This window comes from Chelon labrosus (assembly GCF_963514085.1).
Source record: "Chelon labrosus genome assembly, chromosome: 5".
Taxonomy (NCBI): Eukaryota; Metazoa; Chordata; class Actinopteri; order Mugiliformes; family Mugilidae; genus Chelon; species Chelon labrosus.
In genome coordinates this window covers 21,601,427-21,623,455 of record NC_140341.1, presented here as the reverse complement: position 1 = coordinate 21,623,455, position 22,029 = coordinate 21,601,427, and the positions used below count along the sequence as shown (strand labels likewise).

General features: G+C 41.0%; 1 protein-coding gene across 1 annotated transcript; it reads left to right on the top strand.

The window, feature by feature from the left end:
• The first annotated feature begins 311 nt into the window (after positions 1-311).
• stx19 (syntaxin 19) lies at positions 312-3,633 on the top strand. The gene is made up of 4 exons (XM_084545051.1): positions 312-976; positions 1,088-1,324; positions 1,879-2,091; positions 2,539-3,633. Exons 1-4 carry the CDS (start codon positions 755-757, stop codon positions 2,773-2,775), a joined length of 909 nt encoding a protein of 302 aa, XP_084401177.1. The 5' UTR covers positions 312-754; the 3' UTR covers positions 2,776-3,633.
• Positions 3,634-22,029: the final 18,396 nt, after the last annotated feature.

Sequence of the window (22,029 nt, the reverse complement as noted above, 5' to 3'; positions counted from 1 at the left end):
GCTTCACTTGTTTTTCGTTGAGTGTGCTGGAACAGCTCAGTTCTCATGGGAAAATGAACTCCAGTCAGTTTGACTGATGTTGCAGATAAACTTTCTGCTTGTTTTTTGTTTTTCTTTTTTCTCACGTTGTTTTTCATAGGCCTACGGCTAAAAATACTCAGTTGGGTAGAATCCAGATGTGGCTCATTAGTTATGCTCTAATCAGGGCAGATGAAGTAAAAATGATTTTAAAAATAAATCAGGCTCCGAATTGCATTGGGTAATCTGGAGTGCAGAGTTAACTGCAGGCATATTTGCTTTACCTAGGAGTACTTTGTAAAGGAATTGCGAGAATTATCACTTTAGACAGGCCTTTAGTACTGGAGAGTTAATGTTTTCATTGCTACAGAATGGCCTTCCAACTAGTCATGTCTCCTAGAGGTCCACTTTTAATGCCAACTATAAAATAGCGTTGTTCTTGAACAACATGAGAAAATATGTAAAATGTTTCCTGGTTGCATTTTGTTTTACTAAACACTATATGACTTTTGGTAATGGTAATAGACACTCTGTACTAGGTTAAAAATATTTGAGTCCACTTTGTTCCTGCCATCAATGCCCTTTATTTGATGCATCCTGCGTATTTTGCAGAAGCCCAGTATGCCAAAGGGAACTCTCAAGTGTTATTTATGTTTCAGTGCTCTTTCATCATCACTGGGAAGATCCGTACACGTACTGTAATAACTTTGAATCCTGAGGAGAAGGCTCTTCCACGATGAAAGACCGACTGGAGGAGCTGCAGCAGAAGGTGCAAGAGTCTTCCGAGGTTCCAGTCGAGAACACCAATCCTTTCTCAGCAGAGGGAGACGATGATGACTCTGTGGTGGTTGGGGTTGTCAGGCCGCAGGCTGTGGTGTTCGAGGAGGAACCAGTCATTGAGAACTTCCTGGCCGAGGCTCAGAAAATCCGAGATGACATCACCTCGCTGGACATAGAGGTAAAATATTTAATTAATTTTAATGGTTTTGTCTTCTTTTTTTTTTTTGTTGCTGCTTTTAAAGACAATTGATCTTGAACAAATGTTTTGTCTAATCCCAAACACCAACAGGTGTTAAAGTTCACCCAGCAGCAAAGGACCTTGGTGGCAACCATGCGTCGTTTCAGCGTGATGAAGAAAGAGAGTAGCATAACGCGGGACATCAAGCTCCAGGCGGAAAGCCTCCACCGACGTTTAGACGCGCTTGCGAAACAGGTCCAAAGAACCGAGGAGCAGCAGGGACCCACTGCAGTTACGTCAAGGATACAACGGTCCCAGCATGCGGCGCTGTACCGCAAATTCCAGCAGGTTGGACATACACCAACTATCAACAACATTTCTGGGTTTTCTTGTAGATTGGATTAGTTTTAAATGAAACTCAATTTTGCACAATACAACACAAACAATAAGGAAAGTCACAAACTGCCATTTATTAGTACGTCTATGCCTATGCACAAGGTGCAGCTGTGGCTCAGTAGGTAGAGTTGTCCACGAACTGAATGGTTGGCAGCTCGATACCCAGCACATGCCACAAGCCGAAGAGTCCTTGAGTGAAACACTGAACCCCCTGTTGCTCCTAGTGCTTGGTGTGTGAAAGTGTGTGTGTGACTGTAAAGTGCTTTGAGTACAAATAGGTAGAAATGTGCTATATAAAAACAAGACTATTCACCATTTGAAGTGACTTTATGACCATCTTTCCGTGCTAAGATGTAAAGATATACAGTAAATGCATAGTGGACAGCGTGAACAGGCACAGGCAACATAAATTATGTTAATGCTAAAAAAGACTCAAATACCCTCTCAGTCCTCATTTCCCCTCTCCCGCCTTTCCCATTCTCTCTTTTTGCTATAATTATTTCCAGGTAATGCGGCAGTATAATGACGGTCTGCTGAGCAAGCAGGAGCGCTGTAAGCACTTCATTATCCGGCAGCTCGAGGTTTCGGGCAGGGATGTGACAGAGGAAGAGGTGAATGAGATGGTCGCCACAGGAAAATGGGAGGTCTTCAATGAGAACCTGCTGAATGATGCCAGGATCACGCGGTCACAGTTATCTGAGATCGAACAGAGACACAAGGTGAGGGTGAGGTTTTTTTTATTTATCAGTTAAATATCCAGTCCATGGGTAGATTGGACTACCATGAGTCAGTGCCTCAAGCTGTCTGATGTGAGACAGCTTAAGGCCAGCTTAAGACCAAGAAACAGTCTCATACACTTTTATATCCAAATGACAACAATGGCTAAAGAAAATTAAGGACGAAAGGTCTAAAAATATCTTGCAAATGAATGATTCCCTCCAACAGTTCTCAGACTTTGCCCTGCTGGTTTTTATTCTAGGCCTCAATCAGAGACTCGTGTAGACCTGGGAAACCGGGTGAATGACATTAATTCCTCGAGGGGAGAGATAAGCAGTGCCCTCTGTCCTTTACCGCCACTTCCGAATACAAAGAAATTTCCAGGGTTCCGTCTTACACACATCCCCTCGTTCCACAGTTATAACCCTGCAATCATTCTCCATTAACAGGAGTTGCTGAGCCTGGAGAGCAACATGAAGGAGCTGAGGGACCTCTTCATAGACATTTTCATGCTGGTGGAGGAACAAGGGGCGTACATTGAACACATCCAGACCAACGTGGAGAGGACCCAGGAATATGTAGCCACATCTAATGAGAAGTTCAAGACGGCCGCCAGATACAAGAAGAAGAACCCACTTCGGCAGCTGTGCTGCTGCTGCTGTCCTCCCTGGAGATGCTGCTTGTGAAACATATTTATTGCAGAGACGGTTTTATTTCAAAAGTCTAACTTACATGTTGGGAGGAAGCAACACTGGACCGAAGTACCTTCAAGTACCATTAAAGTGAAGGTAATGGTACTGCAGTTTTTGCTGCTGAACAGAGTGCCGGTGGAGACAGACTCAGCGGAGCATAGAAAACAATTAGGGGGAAGGGCCAGAATTGATATGGGGAAGCACTTGTTTTATTTATTTTATTTTGTTTCCAAGAGGATGTGAAGTGGTTGCTATTGGAAGAGACAGTTCAGCGAATGCTACTCACCGTCACTTTTGCTTATTAGAGACCTTCACTGTCATCGGACAGAGGTCACAGACAAGGAGAGGCCACTGACACTGCCACCTCAGCAAGACTGGTGGCTCGCCATTTTTCAAAAAGAGCCTCTCGTATTATTTTTTTTATTTTTTTTCCCGCCACGTGAGCTCCACTTAACGATGGCACGTTTATTATACAGCATATGCACTTTAAGACGCCTTTTCTTTCGGGCACAAAGTAAAATCGTCGAGGACAATTTACTTTCAGGCAAACATCAAGCCATTACATATTCATTTCATTTTTGGTCCACGTGCTGATGGCAGAAAAAAAAAAAAAAAAAAAGATCTTGTTTTACAATTAGTCATTAGTTTCATTTGCATTTCAAAGTCAGATCATTTTCGATGGGGGAAATTTTTTTTATTAATTTATGCGCTTTCACAGAGGCAGGGATTCAAGTAAAACTCTGAATAATGAGCCTTGATCAAAATGTTTCTGTCACGATGACTGCAGGAAATCAATGAGGTCATCTGTTTAAAAATAAGATTTCATTTCGGGAAATATTAAAATTCTCTGCATGCCCTGCATATTGGAGTGCAATATCAGTTCGTAACTGTGTTGGATGGTTTCATTGTTCGCGTGTCATTTATCCTCGTGACTGGTTCCGATGATGTACCAGCGCTGTGGACGAAAATACTGTTAATATGGTGTTTAAGTGCTAAGCAGGACCAGCAGACTCCCGGCTGCTGACAGGTAATCATCTTCTCCTTCCCCTTTTCCTCAAGTTGAGCTGACAATTTGAACTCGTTATCCCTGCCAGGCTAATAGGAACTATGGGTAATTCGTTCGCCGTTGATCTCACTCACTGGCAGAACGGCTTAAACTTAGCCTCTAATCAGCAGTGACAGTGACTTTCCTCAGTGAGTCAGTGACCCGTGGTGTCTGGTGTCCGGGACAAAATACAGGTGAACTGGGTGTGTCGGAGCCAGGCTGGAATAGCGAGTTTGTCTACTATTCCAGGATAATTGCCAGACAGCTACACCGTGTTTCTGTAGGGAACAGTGTGTAAATAAAACTGTTAAATTCTAGGAAAAGGTAATAGGACCTACCTTGGTTAAATAGTCTTCTGTTTAAACAAACTGCTGCAAGGTGTAACCCCCAAAAAATAATGTTAAAGCATATATACTTCATAAAAAAGGTAACGCCTCGCAGACATCTCAAAAAGTGCAAAAAATGGCCTTATTTAAGTTAATCTTATCATCTCCCCAAGTTTTACAACTTATACAACATCTAAAGCAGCCCTACCTGTCAGTGCGGTGCTTTATTAACCTTAACTATTATTACATTGCTCCCTCGAGATTAGCAGAGGGACAGGGTGAGATGTGTGTGAGGTGAGGTGTTTGATGACTTCTGCTATGCGTCCGGAAAAGCCTTTTCACGAATCTGATCTTTTTGTGCTGTGCATCAGTCTCTCCGAGATGAAAGTTTTTTAAAACCAAGACGCAAATACATCAAATATTTCAATTTGAATATGTAAATCCGGTAACAATGCGCCGTTATGCATGACTGACACCACTGCTCTGACATAGGGAGAGGAGAAGGGAAAAAAAAAAAGCGCTGCTGCAAATTGCAAGGTTCCTGAACGGCAACAATGCCATCCAGTGTTCACTGAGATAATTGCCACTTAAAAGTGGTGGGATCACTGTTAATGTTTGAGGACGTGCAATTACATAAGCCGGGGTTAGAAATCACAAGTGCTGTTATTTTACTTCTAAAAGTCCTCAGAATAGAGTTACAAACATTGTTGAGGTGCTGCCACACATGTTGAGCCATCATGAGCAGCTTGTGGAGGCTGTTACTCAATGATTCAGTCTTCAATCAGTGTCAGTAGCTGCTTTCAGTACATTTTGTTTCTGTTACAAGCATCTATATTATCTTTATTTTCAAATATCTGCACAAATCAAAGAGCCTCAGTAATCATGAAACCAAGCATGCCGCGAGAAAATGCATTACAGACTAAGCTGCCGTGATGAAGACGTATGCAGCATGTACATTGCAATCATGATGAAGACACATCAAGGTGGAAAATTTGTAAGATGTAAGTGGATTTTGCCAAATACACAAACAGCAGAGCAGCAGGGACAAAAGAGTGATTGCAGTCTCGGGCAGCTGATGAGAACAGCAGGCTGTCGGAGACCGGCGGCCAGTTCTCAAACCTCCGGACATCAGAGCCCCAGACAGGCCAGACAAACTCATCAAACTTAACCCAATACACTTTTTCTCTTTCGCAGCACAGAGGGCTTCGCTGCAGAACAAAAGTTTTTCAAACGTGCAGAGGCTCCGCTGCGGATTCAAGTTGTTTACTCCATCACTGAAGCTGTTATCCAGCATTTCACCTGAAACCATGTTTGCTCCTGGTCCAGGCCAAATCGGATTTTCTCTGACCGTCATAAATGTACTGCCAGCTGTGCGTTTACACCCGTCCCAGATGTGCTGACCCGAAGACAAGACACTCCAATCCACTTCACCATATATTTTGTATTTTATTGTTGAACTATATTTTGGCAACTAAGAAGTTTCATTTTTTCTTTAAACTTCTGAAGCATGCTCACGGAGGACAGGTAGCAGAGACACATCGCCGTTACACATAGTTGATTTATTGGTGATCGTTGCTTTTCACACTGATGCAACTTTGGCTTTTGTGAATACTTTGTGGTACTTGTTCCACATTGAACACATCAGCCACATATTCATTGTGAACATTTCTGCCCACTTTCCTGACAAGGCCCGTCAATCACGTCTGATTTAGCAATAACGAGAACTACAGAGACACATGAGGTTTTACAATGCTGATGGTGTCTGACAGGGCCGTGGTGACGTCTGTATCTGACTCCGTACTGTACGCATTTCTTCCGTCTGGCCTGTCAGTCACGAACACGACTCCCGAAGACTTTCTCTAAAAGTCTGTAGAACATCAAAGACGCCCTCCTGTGAGTAACACCAGCTGTGGTTATGGAGCTGACATTACTTTACTGCCTGGTTTTATCACACCCATCAAAATCTGAACGTAGAGATATCGGGACCCTCAGACGGAGATAAATCACGGAGAAACTGTACTGGTTTGGCAGCTCTTGTAGCAGTAAGAGTACCAGGGATGACACAATACTTCTTGAATTTGCATGGTACACTTTGTATAAAGGAACCGTTGCATCTGGATTCATGCGATATTACAATCTGTCTTGCCAGGCTTTAAGGTATGCGCTTGCGGATGAGCCGCAGCCCGCTACAGGTGGTTTTTTTGTTTTTGTCACAACAGTTTATGGTCTATGGACAGCAGCGAGAATATCATTCGAAAATGATGAATACGAAGACAACAAGAACCCTCCACTAACATAGTCGTTTATTGCTCACCATCATTCAGAGCTCAGTGCCAAAGAGGAGCCACTTTGGTGCCTTCCCACTACACGATTATGGTTTGCTGATCCAATTGCTTGAAGTTGGCTCGTAAAAAGACGGCGACAGGCAGATGGCTCATCCGTCCACCTGCCAAGTGTTTTTAGCAAGTGCCTGCGCTTTTTCTGAACAGTTTCCTATGAAGACTTGTCAGATCAGATTCTGTGTAACAAAGCGTCTGGTGCGTGAGTTCATGAAAAATTAGGATTTTGCTAGATTGTGTTGTTGGTAACGGCCTTAATCTATCATGGGTTTGAAGGTCCTTCTCAAAAATATTTAAAGGAGCAGTAACAGCAAAAGCTACCTCTGTCACAATGGTACTCACAATATGAAACTAAAGCCAGGAATCAATTGGCACGATGGTGACTGAATTGAAACTGTGGCTGAACAAACCGGATCTCAAATGCCTCAAATATGTAATTATTCCAACCACTAGAGGGCAGTGTCAAGACGAATACAGGTTGTAATGAGCTACACAACTGAATCCATGGGGGTTATTCATTATGATCTAAGGAGAAATGTCACCCATTGTGACGGTCTCATTTAAAAACCAGCTAATCTAGGGCCTTTACTTTATCTGATAAGATACAGAGTTCTGAAAAGCAAACCAACCAAATTTTGACTTTTGGGGCTTCCATTTAGATTCAAAAGCAGTGGCTCTCTCTTTAAAAAAAGCAATCATCTATTCCTCTCAGTCATGTCCTATCTGTATCTGTGCCATCACACTGAAACAGAATAATAGAGTGAATTTTTCTTATGCCTTTTGTGTTGTGCAGCTTTTTTATTTTTTTTTGGAAGAAGGTTTTTCTGCTCAAAATGATTGCTTTGGACATTTATATAAAAGGCACAATAGGCAAAGAATGTTATAAAGGCAGTGAGGTTTGACCTCTGTGCTCTGTGTTCTTTCTTCTAATACCTTTTGTGACTCTCACACTTCTTGTGAAGCCTTTCCCATGTTCTTGCTCCTAGGGATCTCTTAGTAACAGTGTGCTTGAGATGTGAAGGTAAACTATGGTCGCCCCAGACTTATAAACCCGCTAATGTCAAAAGTTTACCGTTATTTATAACCCATCAAAGGATAAATGTTCCAACTTAAATATTCTGTCAGGGTGATATACGAGTCTCAGTAATAAGAGCTTTAGGAAGGTCAGTGCATGATTTCCTTGTGTGAACCATCTGCGAAGATCCCATGCAGATGGGATGAATGGTGATAGACACATCTGTGTGTAGCTGCTACGCTGGCTTAAAAGATGTTTTCATCTTTTTTTTTTTTGACAGGTGGGTGGATCACCACATGTGAAACTGGTGTAAAACAAATGGGAGCAAGTTTTGTATCTGTGTGTGCCAGCTCACTGTCACACTTTATTGCTGTTACGGCAACCGTTCTGTGGAGCAATGGGAGGACAAGAAACCAAATTACTGTTCTTGTAACATAAATCCTCACTGCGGCCTTGCATTAGTTCCTCTATAATAAGTGTAATAATAATTACATTTCTTTTGCGTCATCGTGTTGGTATTTATTTTGGGTCAGTTTGATCTCTGTTTATTTTCAGATATGCTCAGAACACTGGACTCATTTCCCCTTGGCCTCGGTTCAAACAGGATCTTCCCACTCCTCTTCCAGATGACTTTCCGATATCGACACATGTGCGTGATATGAGGAGATGTGGGAACACTTTGCGCCGAGGTGATACATGCTCGGAGCCCACAGCTGCAGCTGTGAATAGAACCTGCAATCATCCAGTCAATCAGATCCGGTGAATGGAGGAGACACTCAGTCCGCGTCGTCGCATCGTGCTATTTTCTGAAAATTAAACATAGGAAATGAGAATTTACGAGATGATCCTTCAACATTCTGACAATGAGTACTAGTGAAAGAAAACTCTCCTCACATCACAGCAGCTTTGTAATGCACAACAACGGCATGTGAATACCGAATACCGTGCAGGAAGTTGATGGATCTACAATTTAGACTTAAAATTGCCAACATTTGAGGAAATAAATCCCTGAACTATTTCAGATGAATAGTTTAATTTATGAAATTCTTTTTCATCCCCTATGGATTGTTTGTATTCCAATCTTATAATCAATGAAAGTGATTCACATCCCAGGGTTATTTTACTCACTGAACTATTAATCTCTTTCCTGTTCCCTTTGGGTGGAGGGAATTGACCAGCAGAGGGAGCCGATATCCAAGAATTATAGCACCTCCCTTGCTTTCCCGGCCTTTACTTCTCTACAAACTAGTATAATGAAACAATTCTCCTCAGGCTATGCACTCCACTGGTGAATTTTGCACTTGTTAAGGATCTTAAACAAGGCAAACACCTGCATGTAGTGTTCCACAAATGTACTATTACTACTCCAACGTCACCAGCATCCCTATTTGTCAACAGCGCTCCGTATTGATTCATATACTGAAGAATGAGAGGGGAACGGCGGCACGGCCAGCCCGGGGACCCAGCTGACACGCAAACATCAGGACAGAGGAGAGGTGAAAATGAACTGAGACGTGGGTGAATAAAACATGTCTCCGAGGACGCTGCCTTGTTTTACTGCTCTGAGGGGCTCGGAGGAAAGTGTGAGCCTCCCTGATGGTTAATCCTCTCTGTAATAAGAGGGCAAACACATTCAGTCTCTTGGGCAAACACGCACACATTTAGACATGTACGCACAACCTACTCAGGCTAAGGCACATCAGTCGCAATATGCTGCACAGCTGTCCTCTCACTTCTGAACGCCTTCGGGTGTGTGCATGCCAGACTTTAAGTGCTGTATGAGTATTCATTTTCAGTTTAATTTTACAGAGCTGTAAATGCAACACTGTCTTTTATTAATCAAATGATGGCAACCTTTTTCCCCTGCAGTGTTAGTTATTCAATTTATTCTAAAGAGGAATTAACACGTGCAGTTTTTCTATAAGTCATACATTTATCAGGTTATTCTTTTGACCTTGTAAAATGGCACACAAGCTATTAAGACCAATTGAGCCGATGCTGTCTTGGTCCAGTTCAGTCTGTGAAGCCAGTAATATGATCTTGACTCCATGCTCTACCCTACGCTGTCATCAAACTCTGCAGAAAGTGATTAAATTTCATAATGATATTTGCTCTATTGGATAACCGTGTGGGGAAACAGTTGTGTGGTCCAGTGCAGAAGCGGTAAGTGCATTCAGCACAATTTCTGCTATCATAATCAAAAGTGGAAAGTTGTGTCTACTCCACCAGCCAGACCGAAGTGCACTGCTGACGTAACGATACGCTGCGAAAGACGTGCACGCGTGTGCATGTGTTCCAAAGTGTCCCAAACATACAACATTTCTATGTCATATAACAAAGAAGACAGATTTAGGTAGCGTAAATATATTTACAGAACACTTTTAAGACAAGTTTGTCCAATGCATCAAGCAGACAAATGTCGAGTGCATGAACCGTCTTAAACAAACAAAAAAAATCCCCACCAAGACTAAACACTTTTCCCTCCCAAATAAGGCTGCTGATGCTGCATTATTTTATTCAAGGAAGTGAAGTCTAGGATTTCTCAGCCTTCTGTTGAACTGGACAGGAAACCATCTGTGTTTTCATCAATTCCTGCATCTGTTCCGTACATGTCACATAAATTTTCTTGACATACAGGATGGATTGTGTTTGTATTAAATCTTCTGTTTTCAATGAAGAAAAGGCAACAGGGACACTTAAGCTAGATAAACTTATGATGGGACATGCACAGAATTATTATTTTATTCCTTTATAAAAAAAATAATAATAATAATCCATCACGTCTGTTTGCCTGGTGTGTTTGCCTCGTGCCCACTGACTATCAAGATTTTTTCTGAAGCCTTTAAGGCAAAAGCTGGGGTCCATTAGCGTTAGAAACCACATATATATTAAGTAGGAAATGTGGTGGAACACGAAAAATAACTCATGTTATGTTTACAAGTCCACTTCTACTCCTTTTGCATTGCCTAAGGTGAATAATATGAAGCCAGATTGAAACTGGATGACATCAGTGAGACTACGTTTTCCATTGGCCAGCACAAGATAAGATTTAAAAGCATCTTTAAACTGCACCACAAATTAAAATGAATACACTGGCAGCCGTTCAAAGACAAGCCAAGAAGCTCTCTGTAAACAAAAATTGATTAACATGATTATAATCTCCTCAGTGTAGTCATCCCACCCCCTCCCCCCCTCAATGAAATATGCTCCAGTGAGAAAGTTGAGCAGCCAACAGTCATAAGTGTCACTGGGTTATGGATTACAGTGGTTTCGCCCCAGTCCAGGACTCACCTCAGGGACTTCATAAAGCTCCTGACTCCTGGCCAGACTCTCATTAGGCCCACACATCCCTTTGCCCTCCATCTGACAGCCCTTGGCAAGTGCCGTAGTGAGTGTGGGCGTGCTGGACGTCTTGATTTGCGAAGCCAAGAGCCGTGTACATCACAGTTCAGTGATGACGGCGTAAACACGCACGGTCAGATGCAACGCTTCGGCCGGGATGATTTACGGCAGCGAGGACAGTCTCTGTGTGAAGCATGTCACTTCAGAAGCATAATCGTCCCAAATTCTGCCAATTATTTATTTATCGCCACTCCTCGTTAGGGCTGGGAGGCTCCAGGGAGCACGGGATATATACAGTATGGTGAGGAGAGACGAAGTGAGACTAAAGGACTTTGTGCCTTATGATTATTTCCCCAGACACAGAAAAACATTTCTTCCACAGCGCAAGTTGATTATTATACTATTTCTTTTACAGTTTTTCTTTCCAGTCCATTTTCTCTGAACACGCTCAACCACTTAAATTCTCACTACGGGATTTGTATCACCTTTAAACTTACTGACGTATCTTAACGTACAAAACAATTAAAAATGATTCATTCAGTGTTTGTTTAAAGTTTGTTTATAACAGAACAATTAACCCTACAAAGGCAATATTAAAGTATTTGCCTGCTAGTATTACTAATTATTTTTAACTAAACAAAACAATCTTAAACTATTTAACTGCGTACTGAAAACACACAAATATGGTCAAAAGAGTTGCCTATTTGCGTTTAAATTGCATTAAAATATATAAGGACACACCCAATGATAGCCTGTAAGTGTGAAAGTAGGGCTGAAGTTAGGCATCCATCCATTTCCCTCATGTCCATTCCTTGCCTCTATTAAGGCATGGTGTTTGTTGGTGAAATGTATAGTACACTTACAGTATATGCGCCCCTTAAACACATAAATACACAATGTCTTTTACAACCTCAAAACGTGCTCAACATGGGAGCAACGCAACTACAATGTAGTGCAATACGCCAACCGCGTAACTGCAAACGCTTTATGATGTAGATTTTCCTGACTTTTCGTGACTTTGTATGAAATACTGAGAAATAAGTTTGCTGATTTCAAAGTCCAGCTGCAATTTCTGCCAAGGGAACAATGGCTTTGATATAATATTCCCGCAATTTGCCAGGTTTATTTGAATTTATACCAAGACGCTTGTCAAAATGGGTGTCAGTGAAGAAGCGGTGTCACTCACTTTCACTTTTCATAATGTATTCCATCTTTCTCTGTCTGAGAACAGCCTCTTGTGTCCGTTTAAATGGAGTGTATTTAGAAGAGATACTGGGCTTCGCCCTGAAAATGACTGCTGACACTTTACAGACATTGACTGTGCCGGGAAAGGAGGTGGAAAAAAAAAAGACTAATCATGAATAAATTTCCCCTCATCCACGTGGCCAAGATATTCTATTTACAAGCCATTTCTTTGGCTCTTTATATCCAGTTAATGAGATTTCAAATAAATGTGAAGTGAACTGCATTTAGATTGCTATTCAGTCTGGAGGCATGGCACTGGAAAAGGGAGGGATTCCACGAGATGACAGAAGAGCTATTACCGGAACCCAATGTGTTCGGTGAACAGAGCGGGTCTAGGAAATGCAATAAATGGTTGGAGGACTGTTTGAGGGTGTGAGGCTTTCAATCCGGTGAAGGTGTGGAGCGGAAGAGAGAAACAAGGTAAAGGTGTGAATGGAGTAGATGAAGAGCTGCTGTTTGAGAGGGAGGATCCCGGTGTTTTTAATCATTCCGTCACATGAAACCGCAGAGTCTGTTTGAATCATTTTGACTCTAATTCCATCTGTAAATGTCCGGTTGAGTAAACTGTGACCAAACCTTTTCCCGCAGTGTAACAATGGTGCCAAGTATCTACCAGTCAGTAAAATATAAAAATCCCAACATGTTGCACAGTCTCATTAAATTTAAATGCATTAGGAAAGTAGTTTCCTGTGGGCTACTGGGGTCATACCCCTACCAACATATACCTTTTACAATAGCTACCTAAATAAAGAGTTTAGGGTATTAATAATGTCAAATTCTAAATAAATGTAATTCTGCTTCATCCTATTCTGAATACCTAATATGCAACATCAACGTGGATTTTTCTCATCTTCCTATCCGGTGAGGAGACCTTTTCGTCCTAATAAAAATGTAGAGTGCACACACATGCACACGCAGCCCCGTTTGACATCTCTCTCAGCTGGGGGAGTGAGACCACTGGAGGGATGAATAGTGATGAGCCTGAAAGGACGTTATGGTTTCTGGAGGCTCCGCAGACCCTGAAAGCAAGGTACGTGGTGCGAGTGAGGGGCGAGTGAGAGACAACTGAGAGACAGCGGAGGGGAGAGGGATCAACTGTATGTGAGATACGAGGGGCCGGCTCATCCGCATGGGAAATGCCAAACGCTGACAGCACCCTCCATGACACCCCATTATATTTCAGCATGGACTGCTCAACCCATAGTTTGGAATATAACTCAGTGTGTCTACTGTAAAGCTATAGTGTCCTTAGAAGAAACTGCACTGTGAATAGATTAGTTGTAGAATAGTGTTTATTCTACATATTGTATTTGCATCCAGACTTTTTGGAAAACATTTTAAAATACTCTGGTACTTTGATCAATAATAGTTGGTTGAAAAAATGACACCAATGCCTCTTAACTCATTGAAATACAACTTATCTGAAAATGCTGGAGAATCTGAAAGCAGCCTCCAATATACTCCAGTCAGCCACAACATTAAAACCACCTTCCTAATATTGTGTAGGTCTCCCTTGTCTCTCCAAAACAGGTGCGACTCATCCGAGAATGGACATGAGCCTTCTGAGGGTGTCCTGTGGTGTCTGCCAACATGATGCTGTTAGTGTGGGCCTTCGGGTCCTGTGGGTTGAGGGGAGGGGCCTCTGTGGATCATCCCACAGATACTTGATCAGTTTGGGATCTAGTGAATTTGGAGGCCAGGTCAACACCTTGTGCTGTTTTTCATGTTTTTTTTTAGTTGTTCCTAAGCCGTTTTTGTGTGTGTGTCCGTGTCAGGCTGCATCCTGCAGGGGATGGCTGCTGCCATCAAGGAGTGTCATTGCTATGGGGTGGGGGTGCCTGGTCTGGTCTAGGTGGGTGGTACATGTCTAAGTAACATCCACATGAATTCCAGGTCCAAAAGTTTCACAGCAGAACATTGGATTGTCACAAGATGGTCAGTGTTATTTACATCTTTTTTCAGTGGTTTTAATGTTGTGGCTGATCTGTGTATATGCATCTAACATTATAACATTACATTATTTACATTATTTGTATTACAAAAAAGTATTGTCCAAATTAGAATCAATCTAGTGTTGTTCAAAAGCTGACTAGTTCCCCAAAACGTGGCCAGCCTCGCGTGCTGACAAGCAAATCTGAATTTATTATACATCAAATAATAATTGTATGTTAACCCTTGGATTTTGTTACCATCTTAGACTTTATGTGCATCTTAAACAAATCAAGTCAAGCCTCTGTACATTACAATCTAAGGAGAAATGTCACCTAAACCTCCCAGTGAGTCTTTCGGGCAAGGATCGTTTCGCCAAGAACCTTCCAGTTGCGTTTTTGTTTTCCTAATGGCAGGTGGAAGCGAAACCTTATAGTTTATTGAAATCTTCTAATACGGTTAGATCCAGATTTGCACCTCTTACCTCCTTATTCACCATAGCAATGGCAGCTGAGCCTCGTGGATATCATATTCAGAGCCATTTGTCATTTCAAGCTGAAATGAAATGAAGCTGGAAAGTTAGTGTAACATAAAATTACAGTATTCTTAAATTATCTGAAAGTATTTGGTTAGTAGAATCAGTCCCATCTCCCACATTACTTGTCATACTGAACATTTATCATATAATTTATGATAAGATATGTTGTGATGTTGTGATTTTTCATGAAATGAGTTATAGTGGGTCCTGGTAGAGACTGCCGCCTCTTTTGTTCTCTTTTTTCTTTGGACATCTCAGCTCACACCCCACTCTGTCCCTTCCCACTGAGGCTGCCGTGTGTCTATGCAGGTTCCACCGATGCCGGATGAAACCAATACCTGCGGATTCCGCGGAAGAAAATGTATGCAGACATCAGCACAAGACATCAGAATGACACAGCTGCCACAGTTGTGCTTCTAAAGTTTCCTATCTGAACAGCACTCATAAATACTCACTGGACATTTTGACTTTCGGACAGCTGGTTTTCTAATGCACCAACATTCTTCAGATAATGGTTTTAAGGGATTTTGGAGTCGGTGTTGCTTTCTTCACAGTTGACATCAAGAACCAGGTAGCGGTCTAATCCATCTTGTCAGGAATCCCACAGTGCCGCTCACTGTGAGATTCCTGCTCGGATACTCGGATAGGACATATATCAAGACCTGCTGAAAAGTGGTATTTGTACTATGCTTTTTACAGGATAGCACAGTCTGTAATTGTTCACAGTTGCTAATGACAAAAAAAAAAGAAAAATACAGTTGTTCTGTAGTTGTTATTCTTGTAATTTGGCAAAATGGTATTCTCTTTGATACTTTACCTTGGCATCATTTTAAACTAAATACTAACATCAGCTCGCACACATTATCCCCATTTCCATTCAGCAAGACTTTTGTCTTCATCCCTTCATGGAAGAAGTTAGCATAGAAATTTTTGGGTATATCCAAAAACCTGTGGACATCCAAGGGTTTCATAATGTGTTTCTTCTTCCAACCGGAAATCTGGGGTTTTCTATTCTAACCAAGCCTAACAAACTGTTGGCTGGTTTTGTTGGCGTACGATGCACAGTGACTCTAACCAGGCCAGGGTGTGTGTGCTGCAGAATGCAACAGAAGAAGAACCCAGTCAAGGCACATATTCCGAATGTGCTGCATACACGCCTAAAAAAAATTTTCTAAGACCCAAATTACATTGGTATATACCATATCTCTGAATTGAAAAAAATGCTACAAAATGCGATGCTTCTCATGACCCTTCTGTTTATGTAACCTATATCAAATTCTGAATATTGTTACAGACAGAATAATACCAAATAATAAATACCATATTTGTTCTCACCCAAGCAAGTCTCAAAAATGGTAAACAGTAAGAGTAAATTGTAGGGAAATTGAATTTCAATTAATCGAAATGATTGTGCCCTTACACACAAATGTCTTCTTTTTGACAACACTGTATTTCAGTTTCATATCTGCACCACCTATTTAAAAGGCTGTATTCCAAACCGTGATTTTTTTCCTAAAACTAGTGTTTTTGTTGCTTCAACTAAACCAAGTGAAAGAACAGAGTGGCATAAAACTAAAGCAAATAGCAATGGAAAGGAGGGTGAAATGTGAAAATAAAACAATGTTTTTTCATGGGATCTTTAATTCCAGTCAAAGTGCCTTATACAGTATGACTGGCATAAATTCAACCTCCTAAATCCGACTTTTGTTAGTGTTACTGATTGCCAGTACTGCATCTCAGTATAAGTTGTATAACTTTTTTCTCCATGTAACTTGTAGCATTATTTTTAGTTTAGTTTCTGTCTTGTTTCAAACAGATTGATTCTGTATAGTGTGGAATGTACTCTATTTTCTTATTTACTTTCGTCTGGACACCAGATTGCACATTTTTGTATGTGGTGATGCCGACACTTCTGGTTGTTCAATTGCCACCTTTTCTCAGGGACATGTGTCGGCCACTGACCTGAGCTTGAACTGAGTGCAGCTTAAAATATGATCACAGGCAAAAAAAAGTGAGAACATTTGAAATAAATCAGAAATGTGGACAGATTTGTTTTCATTTCTTCATGTACACTTTCATTCTTTCTTATCTTTCATTCTGTCATTTCTCCGTGCCCTTTCCCCTCTCTTTCGTTCTTCTCCTCTCTTCTCCTCGTGCCCCAGGGGTCGTCCTGACAGCTGGTTTCGCTGACATGTGTTTGCCAACAACAGGCTGGTGAACACTGATCACTCACTCCTCACTGTCCAAATATTTCCGACTGTTTCCACATCAGACCTGAATCATTGGAAACTCCACAGCATCTCTTATTCATAGTCGCCATAAATTATTCTCCCTGATATGAGCTCCAGTCACGTAAGTCGAAGCTGGAGACCGTGGCACACTTTGACAGAAAGACAAACGTGGATACAGACACACAGAAAGGGAAAAAAATCGAAAAATATAGACGGCGAGGAGATTAACAAAAGGTCAACAGATATATGACATGAAAGAGAAATGGTAAAAATAATGGAACAAATCCTTTCGAAGCAAACACCCACACAAAGGGTTAAGTGATATAGTGCAGGTTATATATAAGGTATAGTGTATTCAGAGGGGCTGGAAGAGTAGGTGGGCATGTCAGTGAGTTGCTCAGTGGACTGTATGGACACCTGTGAGATTTAAGCTATGGAGCTGTTTTTAACTACCAGTTAATTCTCCTGATTTCATTTTTATTTTTCTCACTATCAGTACATTGATGTGATTTTGGTTGCTTAATTAATGTTTCCCTCTTCAACTATTTATTTAAATTTTTTTTCAATTCTACTCATACTGTGTGTTCAGTCCCTGATCTGCTGGAATTTCATTGCCCACTTTGACCCAAAGTCACTCTGCCCAGATGACAAATAAAGCCTCTGAACCGAATTGAATTTCTGAAGCGATACTTCCTTGTTCTTGTTATCATTATTGACACCCTATAGCACCTCATATCCCGCAATTTCCTCTCCTTGAAACAACAATGAATTATAGCCCACGGTATAGCTGCTGCAATAATCGACTCTCTAGCAGGTGGCGAAGGACCTGTTCAGCTGTATTTGTCGCTTTACAGCCGGAAACCATTTGTCTCATCGCTCTTTTCGGTAAAGCGTAGTTTTCATTCCATTTCCCCAGAGAATAAAATATTTCTTGCCTTACATTTTGAATTCATTTGATGTGGTGATGAAGAAATTATAGACAATTGAAGCAGTAATTAATATTATGCACTGAAATCCAGTTTTCTAGGATCCTAGTATTTTTTCATAACAATGCAATAGAGTAAAATTGCCACTTGCCATGGACCATACTTGAAATCTGAGAGCCCTGAAGTGTGTGTGTATTGTTCCCACTCACTGTACAATGTAAAGCAGTGTGCTTGCCTCAGGAAGATATAACTATTAAGTTGCAAACCTCCAATTTAATTTGTATATCTTTATTTGTTTCACATTCTCAGCTGGATTATTACTTTTTGTGTTATGTTTATGTATTGATTTTTCACTTGCACTAAATGTATAATCTACAATAAATACAAATGCTGGTAGGAAAGCAAAATCACAAACAACAAGAAAGCAATAAAAAAAAGTAAAAAAAAAAAGTTTCATTGTCCGGACATGCTGGAAACGAAGCCAAATACTGCAGTTCCTTGAATGGCCACTTGATGGCGGCTCCAAAAGTGAGTCAGTGTCGATAGACCTCCTTGTTAAAATGCCCAACTTTAGAAGAAAATTAAATGTTTAGAGACTGGTCTCTGTAGCTAATTCCTCTACTCATGGCAACTGTTCAGGTGCAGAATTTTTATATAACTCATCCTTATAATCGCAATGCTTAAACATATGCATAATTACGTGCTTAGTTGCTTTAAATGATAGGTGGGTACCCTCTTAAGTTGCTTGCTATCTGCCAAGCCTCCACCCACCGTCCTCAGTTTCACTTACGCTCCATCCTTTTGCACTTTTTCAACAGCAGTTACTTTTTGTCAGGCGCTGCTAAGATGGCAACAGCCGGGTTTACCACATTGTGCTTCAAAACCACTCTTTATATCTTTATATACGGTCCATGGTTGTTCCACAAAACATTGCAGGATTATCCTCCGGATGAGGTACAAATTAATCAGTCATGAAACACCCACCGGTAACAGTGGAGCTATATATATGTTTTGTTTGTTGTTGTTGTTTTTTTTAACTTTCCCATGGGAATCATTTATTTTTCAGAGATAATGAGGTTTTATGTGTCTGGGCAGTAGGAAAAACATTATGTGACTCAGTTATGACTCAGGAAACCTTTGATATGGTGGCGCTGGTTTGCTTGATCTTTTATGATGGAACATTTCAAGGACACACAAAAATGCTGTATCTTGGAAATTTCCCTTCCTTCTCATTTGATTTTTTTTTTTTTTTTTTTTTTAAGACATGGGTGCGAGAGAGTTACTGACAGAAAATCTTTTAAATAAGATTTCAGTCTGGAGTAAATGTGTATTTATCTTGATGGAGGAAGTAATTCAGTTCATTTGTTACACCTGACTTTGAGCTATTTGCTACACTTTTTGTAACTTGTCAAGATAGCACACGTCGTAGCGTGTTTGCAGAGTCTAGTTAAGAGAAAGTGAAGGCAGTCAGACGTCAGTATTGTCTCATTCATCCGAATCGTTGTGTAAGGAAATGCCTTAGATTTCATTACCACACACACACACACACACACTGTCAACACGTTCAAGGTTATGTTCCTACAAGCGGAGGGAAAATCAGCTCCATAATAAATCAGCTCCCTGGTTGGTATTGGTTTGTGTATTATTGTTGAACCCACCGTAGCTCAGCACTTAAAGCCTCTGATCCATGAAGAGTGCCGGTGTGTGTCACAGTGATGGATATAGTCATTACCATGCCCTCCTTGTCTCTGTATCTGTCCTTTTGCTCTGTGGATCTGTGTTGTACTTTCACTTCACATATATGCCTTAAAACCTCCTCGTTGTCACATATAAAGCAGACGCAGAGACTGAAAGAGAAAGAAACAAGATGTGTCACATGGAAAACACAAATAAGGGTACAATTTTTGTGTGTGTGTATGTGGGGGTGTGCATGCCTGTGTGTGTGTGCATGGGCTTTGAACAAACTGAATGCATGATAATTCAAGAAATAGACACATTTTATTTCTTCTGTTGGCAATACAATGTACGTTTCTCGTAAAAAAACATATCAGTATTTGCACATTACATTTGCATTTTATATTAAAATATATGGCATTTAAAATATTATTTGAGTTATTATTATAGGTGAAATCCCACAGAAAAACACTGTTAGTTGTTAGTCCACCTCTCAGTACTACTCATCTGTATGTCTTGAAGTCTTGTGTTGCAAGAAAAGGTCACACAAAAAGAAAAAGGAAAAAAAAAAAAAAAACTGGACATGTCAGATTTTAACTCAAACTTAAACAGTAGTGAAAACCGTACCCGTTAGAAGCTATTTCCAGTTGTGGATTAATACATGTTTTGGAAATTAGTGACCTTTTACATCACAGCGACATTGTGTCCGTGATTGATTACGCTGCCCACTACAATGCCCAATCAAGGGACATGTTACTCTGTTGATTATTTGTGTGTTATTTTGAAGATTTGATTAAAAAAAGTAGTTGCTGCCAAAAAAAGGTAGATTCGAACTGTACCCGTGATTTAATAAAATCTCCAGTAAATGTTTTTAAAAGTTCAGAAGCCATGACTTGAAAATTCTTCAAACTTAAATCTAGGAGAACTAACTATTCCTACGATGGTCTGTATCCAGCTCCAGCCGTGCTTCAAAGGATTCTCAGTGCTGTTTAGGATAAAACTGAATCATTACAATCTCAAGTGTTGGTATCAGCTTTCACATTTCATTCGCGCGGCCCGTCTGCAGATTGCCTGCCTCTAACCCTTCAGCCGACTGCTTATTTGAACTTTCACACCGCCGCGAGCAGGAAAACCACATCTGAAGGTGTAAAACCACCTCAATTCACCCCCCGAAGGCCCTCAAGTGATCTTAGTTTCCTGGGTATTGTGGTACACTTATTGTCTAACACATTTGTGAGCCCTGTGAATTAGTTTCTTTTCCACAGCCAGGGAGAGAGCGAGGGATAGCACAGTGCTCTGAGGAGCCGTATTGACCAAGAGGCTCTCCACTGCTAATGATCTCTGTAGGGAGAGAGAGGCCACACACAAACACAATCACACCGACCTCCATGTCTACCCGGGGACATTTCAAGTAGCCAGAGATTATGATTGATCTTACAAAACTCCATGATCCTATATATCAAAAAACAGCAGTGTATGGTTTAGCTCCCTGTCTGTCTGCAGCAGAAATATCTCCGTTCCCTTCGTTCTTCCGCAAGGAGCCATGTGAACAACTATATTTAGGAAAGCAGGGGAGAGGTTATGGCAGCTCATGGAGGCCCTCGGAGGAGCTGGTGTGCACCCCCCCCCCCCCAAAAAAAAACCCAACAAAACACTCAGCTACATGCATCAAACGAAGGCTGATAAGCTGAGCAGGGAAGGATGTCTGGTGGTGCTGACGTTGGGCCATTGCCAAACAACTGGAACTAAAACAAAAGAGCCAAAAAGGCAAACAGAGGATGTGTTCTGTTAATGTTTCAGTCTGTGCAGTGTTTAGAATTTATTATTTTTTATTTTTTCTCAGCTCGATCAAGATAATTAATACGTTTAGGGGATTGTTCCACGCAATATTTGTAAAAGCATGCAATCATGATAACCATAATACTGCAATTACTCTTTATTTTGCAATGCTATCGTGAGGACAGGTTAAAACTGCAAGGTTTTAATCACAGAATATGAATGGAAAAATCTGAACTTCCCAGAGACACTATTTCTGGGGCTTGTGGTCCCTCCTGCTCCTCAGGTTTCTTGTCCAGTTACGTTTAAGTTTTCAGTTCGCAAGAAACAGGCAAACTGGGCAAGTCTTCGAAAATAATGAATCACTCTTAATTGGGCTATGCAAATGATAAATGACTTAACAGTTTGAACATTTAATTTATTTCCATTAAAAGAATCCAATCAAAATATGACCTCTGTGATTTAGGGTTGAGCACAAAATCAAATAACGCGAACACGAACCTAATACGACTTTCCCATTACGCAAGGAATTCAATCATTGTTTTTGACGTTCCGGATCACGCTGCGGAGAAGAAAATGCAGAAAAGCAAGGGAGAAGAATATTTTATTCCATTTCATAATAAGGTGGGCCTCTTTCCCACGCACACGCGCTGCAGTTTTTAATTGAAAATGGAAATTTCTCTATTTAAGTCCTGATTATCATAGCAGGTGGAGCGCAATTAAAATAAATGAATGGTGATATGCCTCTGTCCGTGCGCTACAAAACGCTGGAAGCTTCTTAACACACTTTTACACACGCCTACGTCTCAGATCCCCTCTCCACTCTTATTGCGGATTTCATTTAACATTAGGTCTGTGATCA

What these genes read in the sequence shown, in the direction of transcription:
- stx19 (XM_084545051.1), top strand. Translation starts at nt 755, where the DNA reads ATGAAAGACCGACTGGAGGAGCTGCAGCAGAAGGTGCAAGAGTCTTCC. An exon ending in TCACCTCGCTGGACATAGAG is followed by an intron (nt 977 to 1,087) that starts GTAAAATATTTA and finishes AAACACCAACAG; the next exon opens with GTGTTAAAGTTCACCCAGCA. An exon ending in TGTACCGCAAATTCCAGCAG is followed by an intron (nt 1,325 to 1,878) that starts GTTGGACATACA and finishes AATTATTTCCAG; the next exon opens with GTAATGCGGCAGTATAATGA.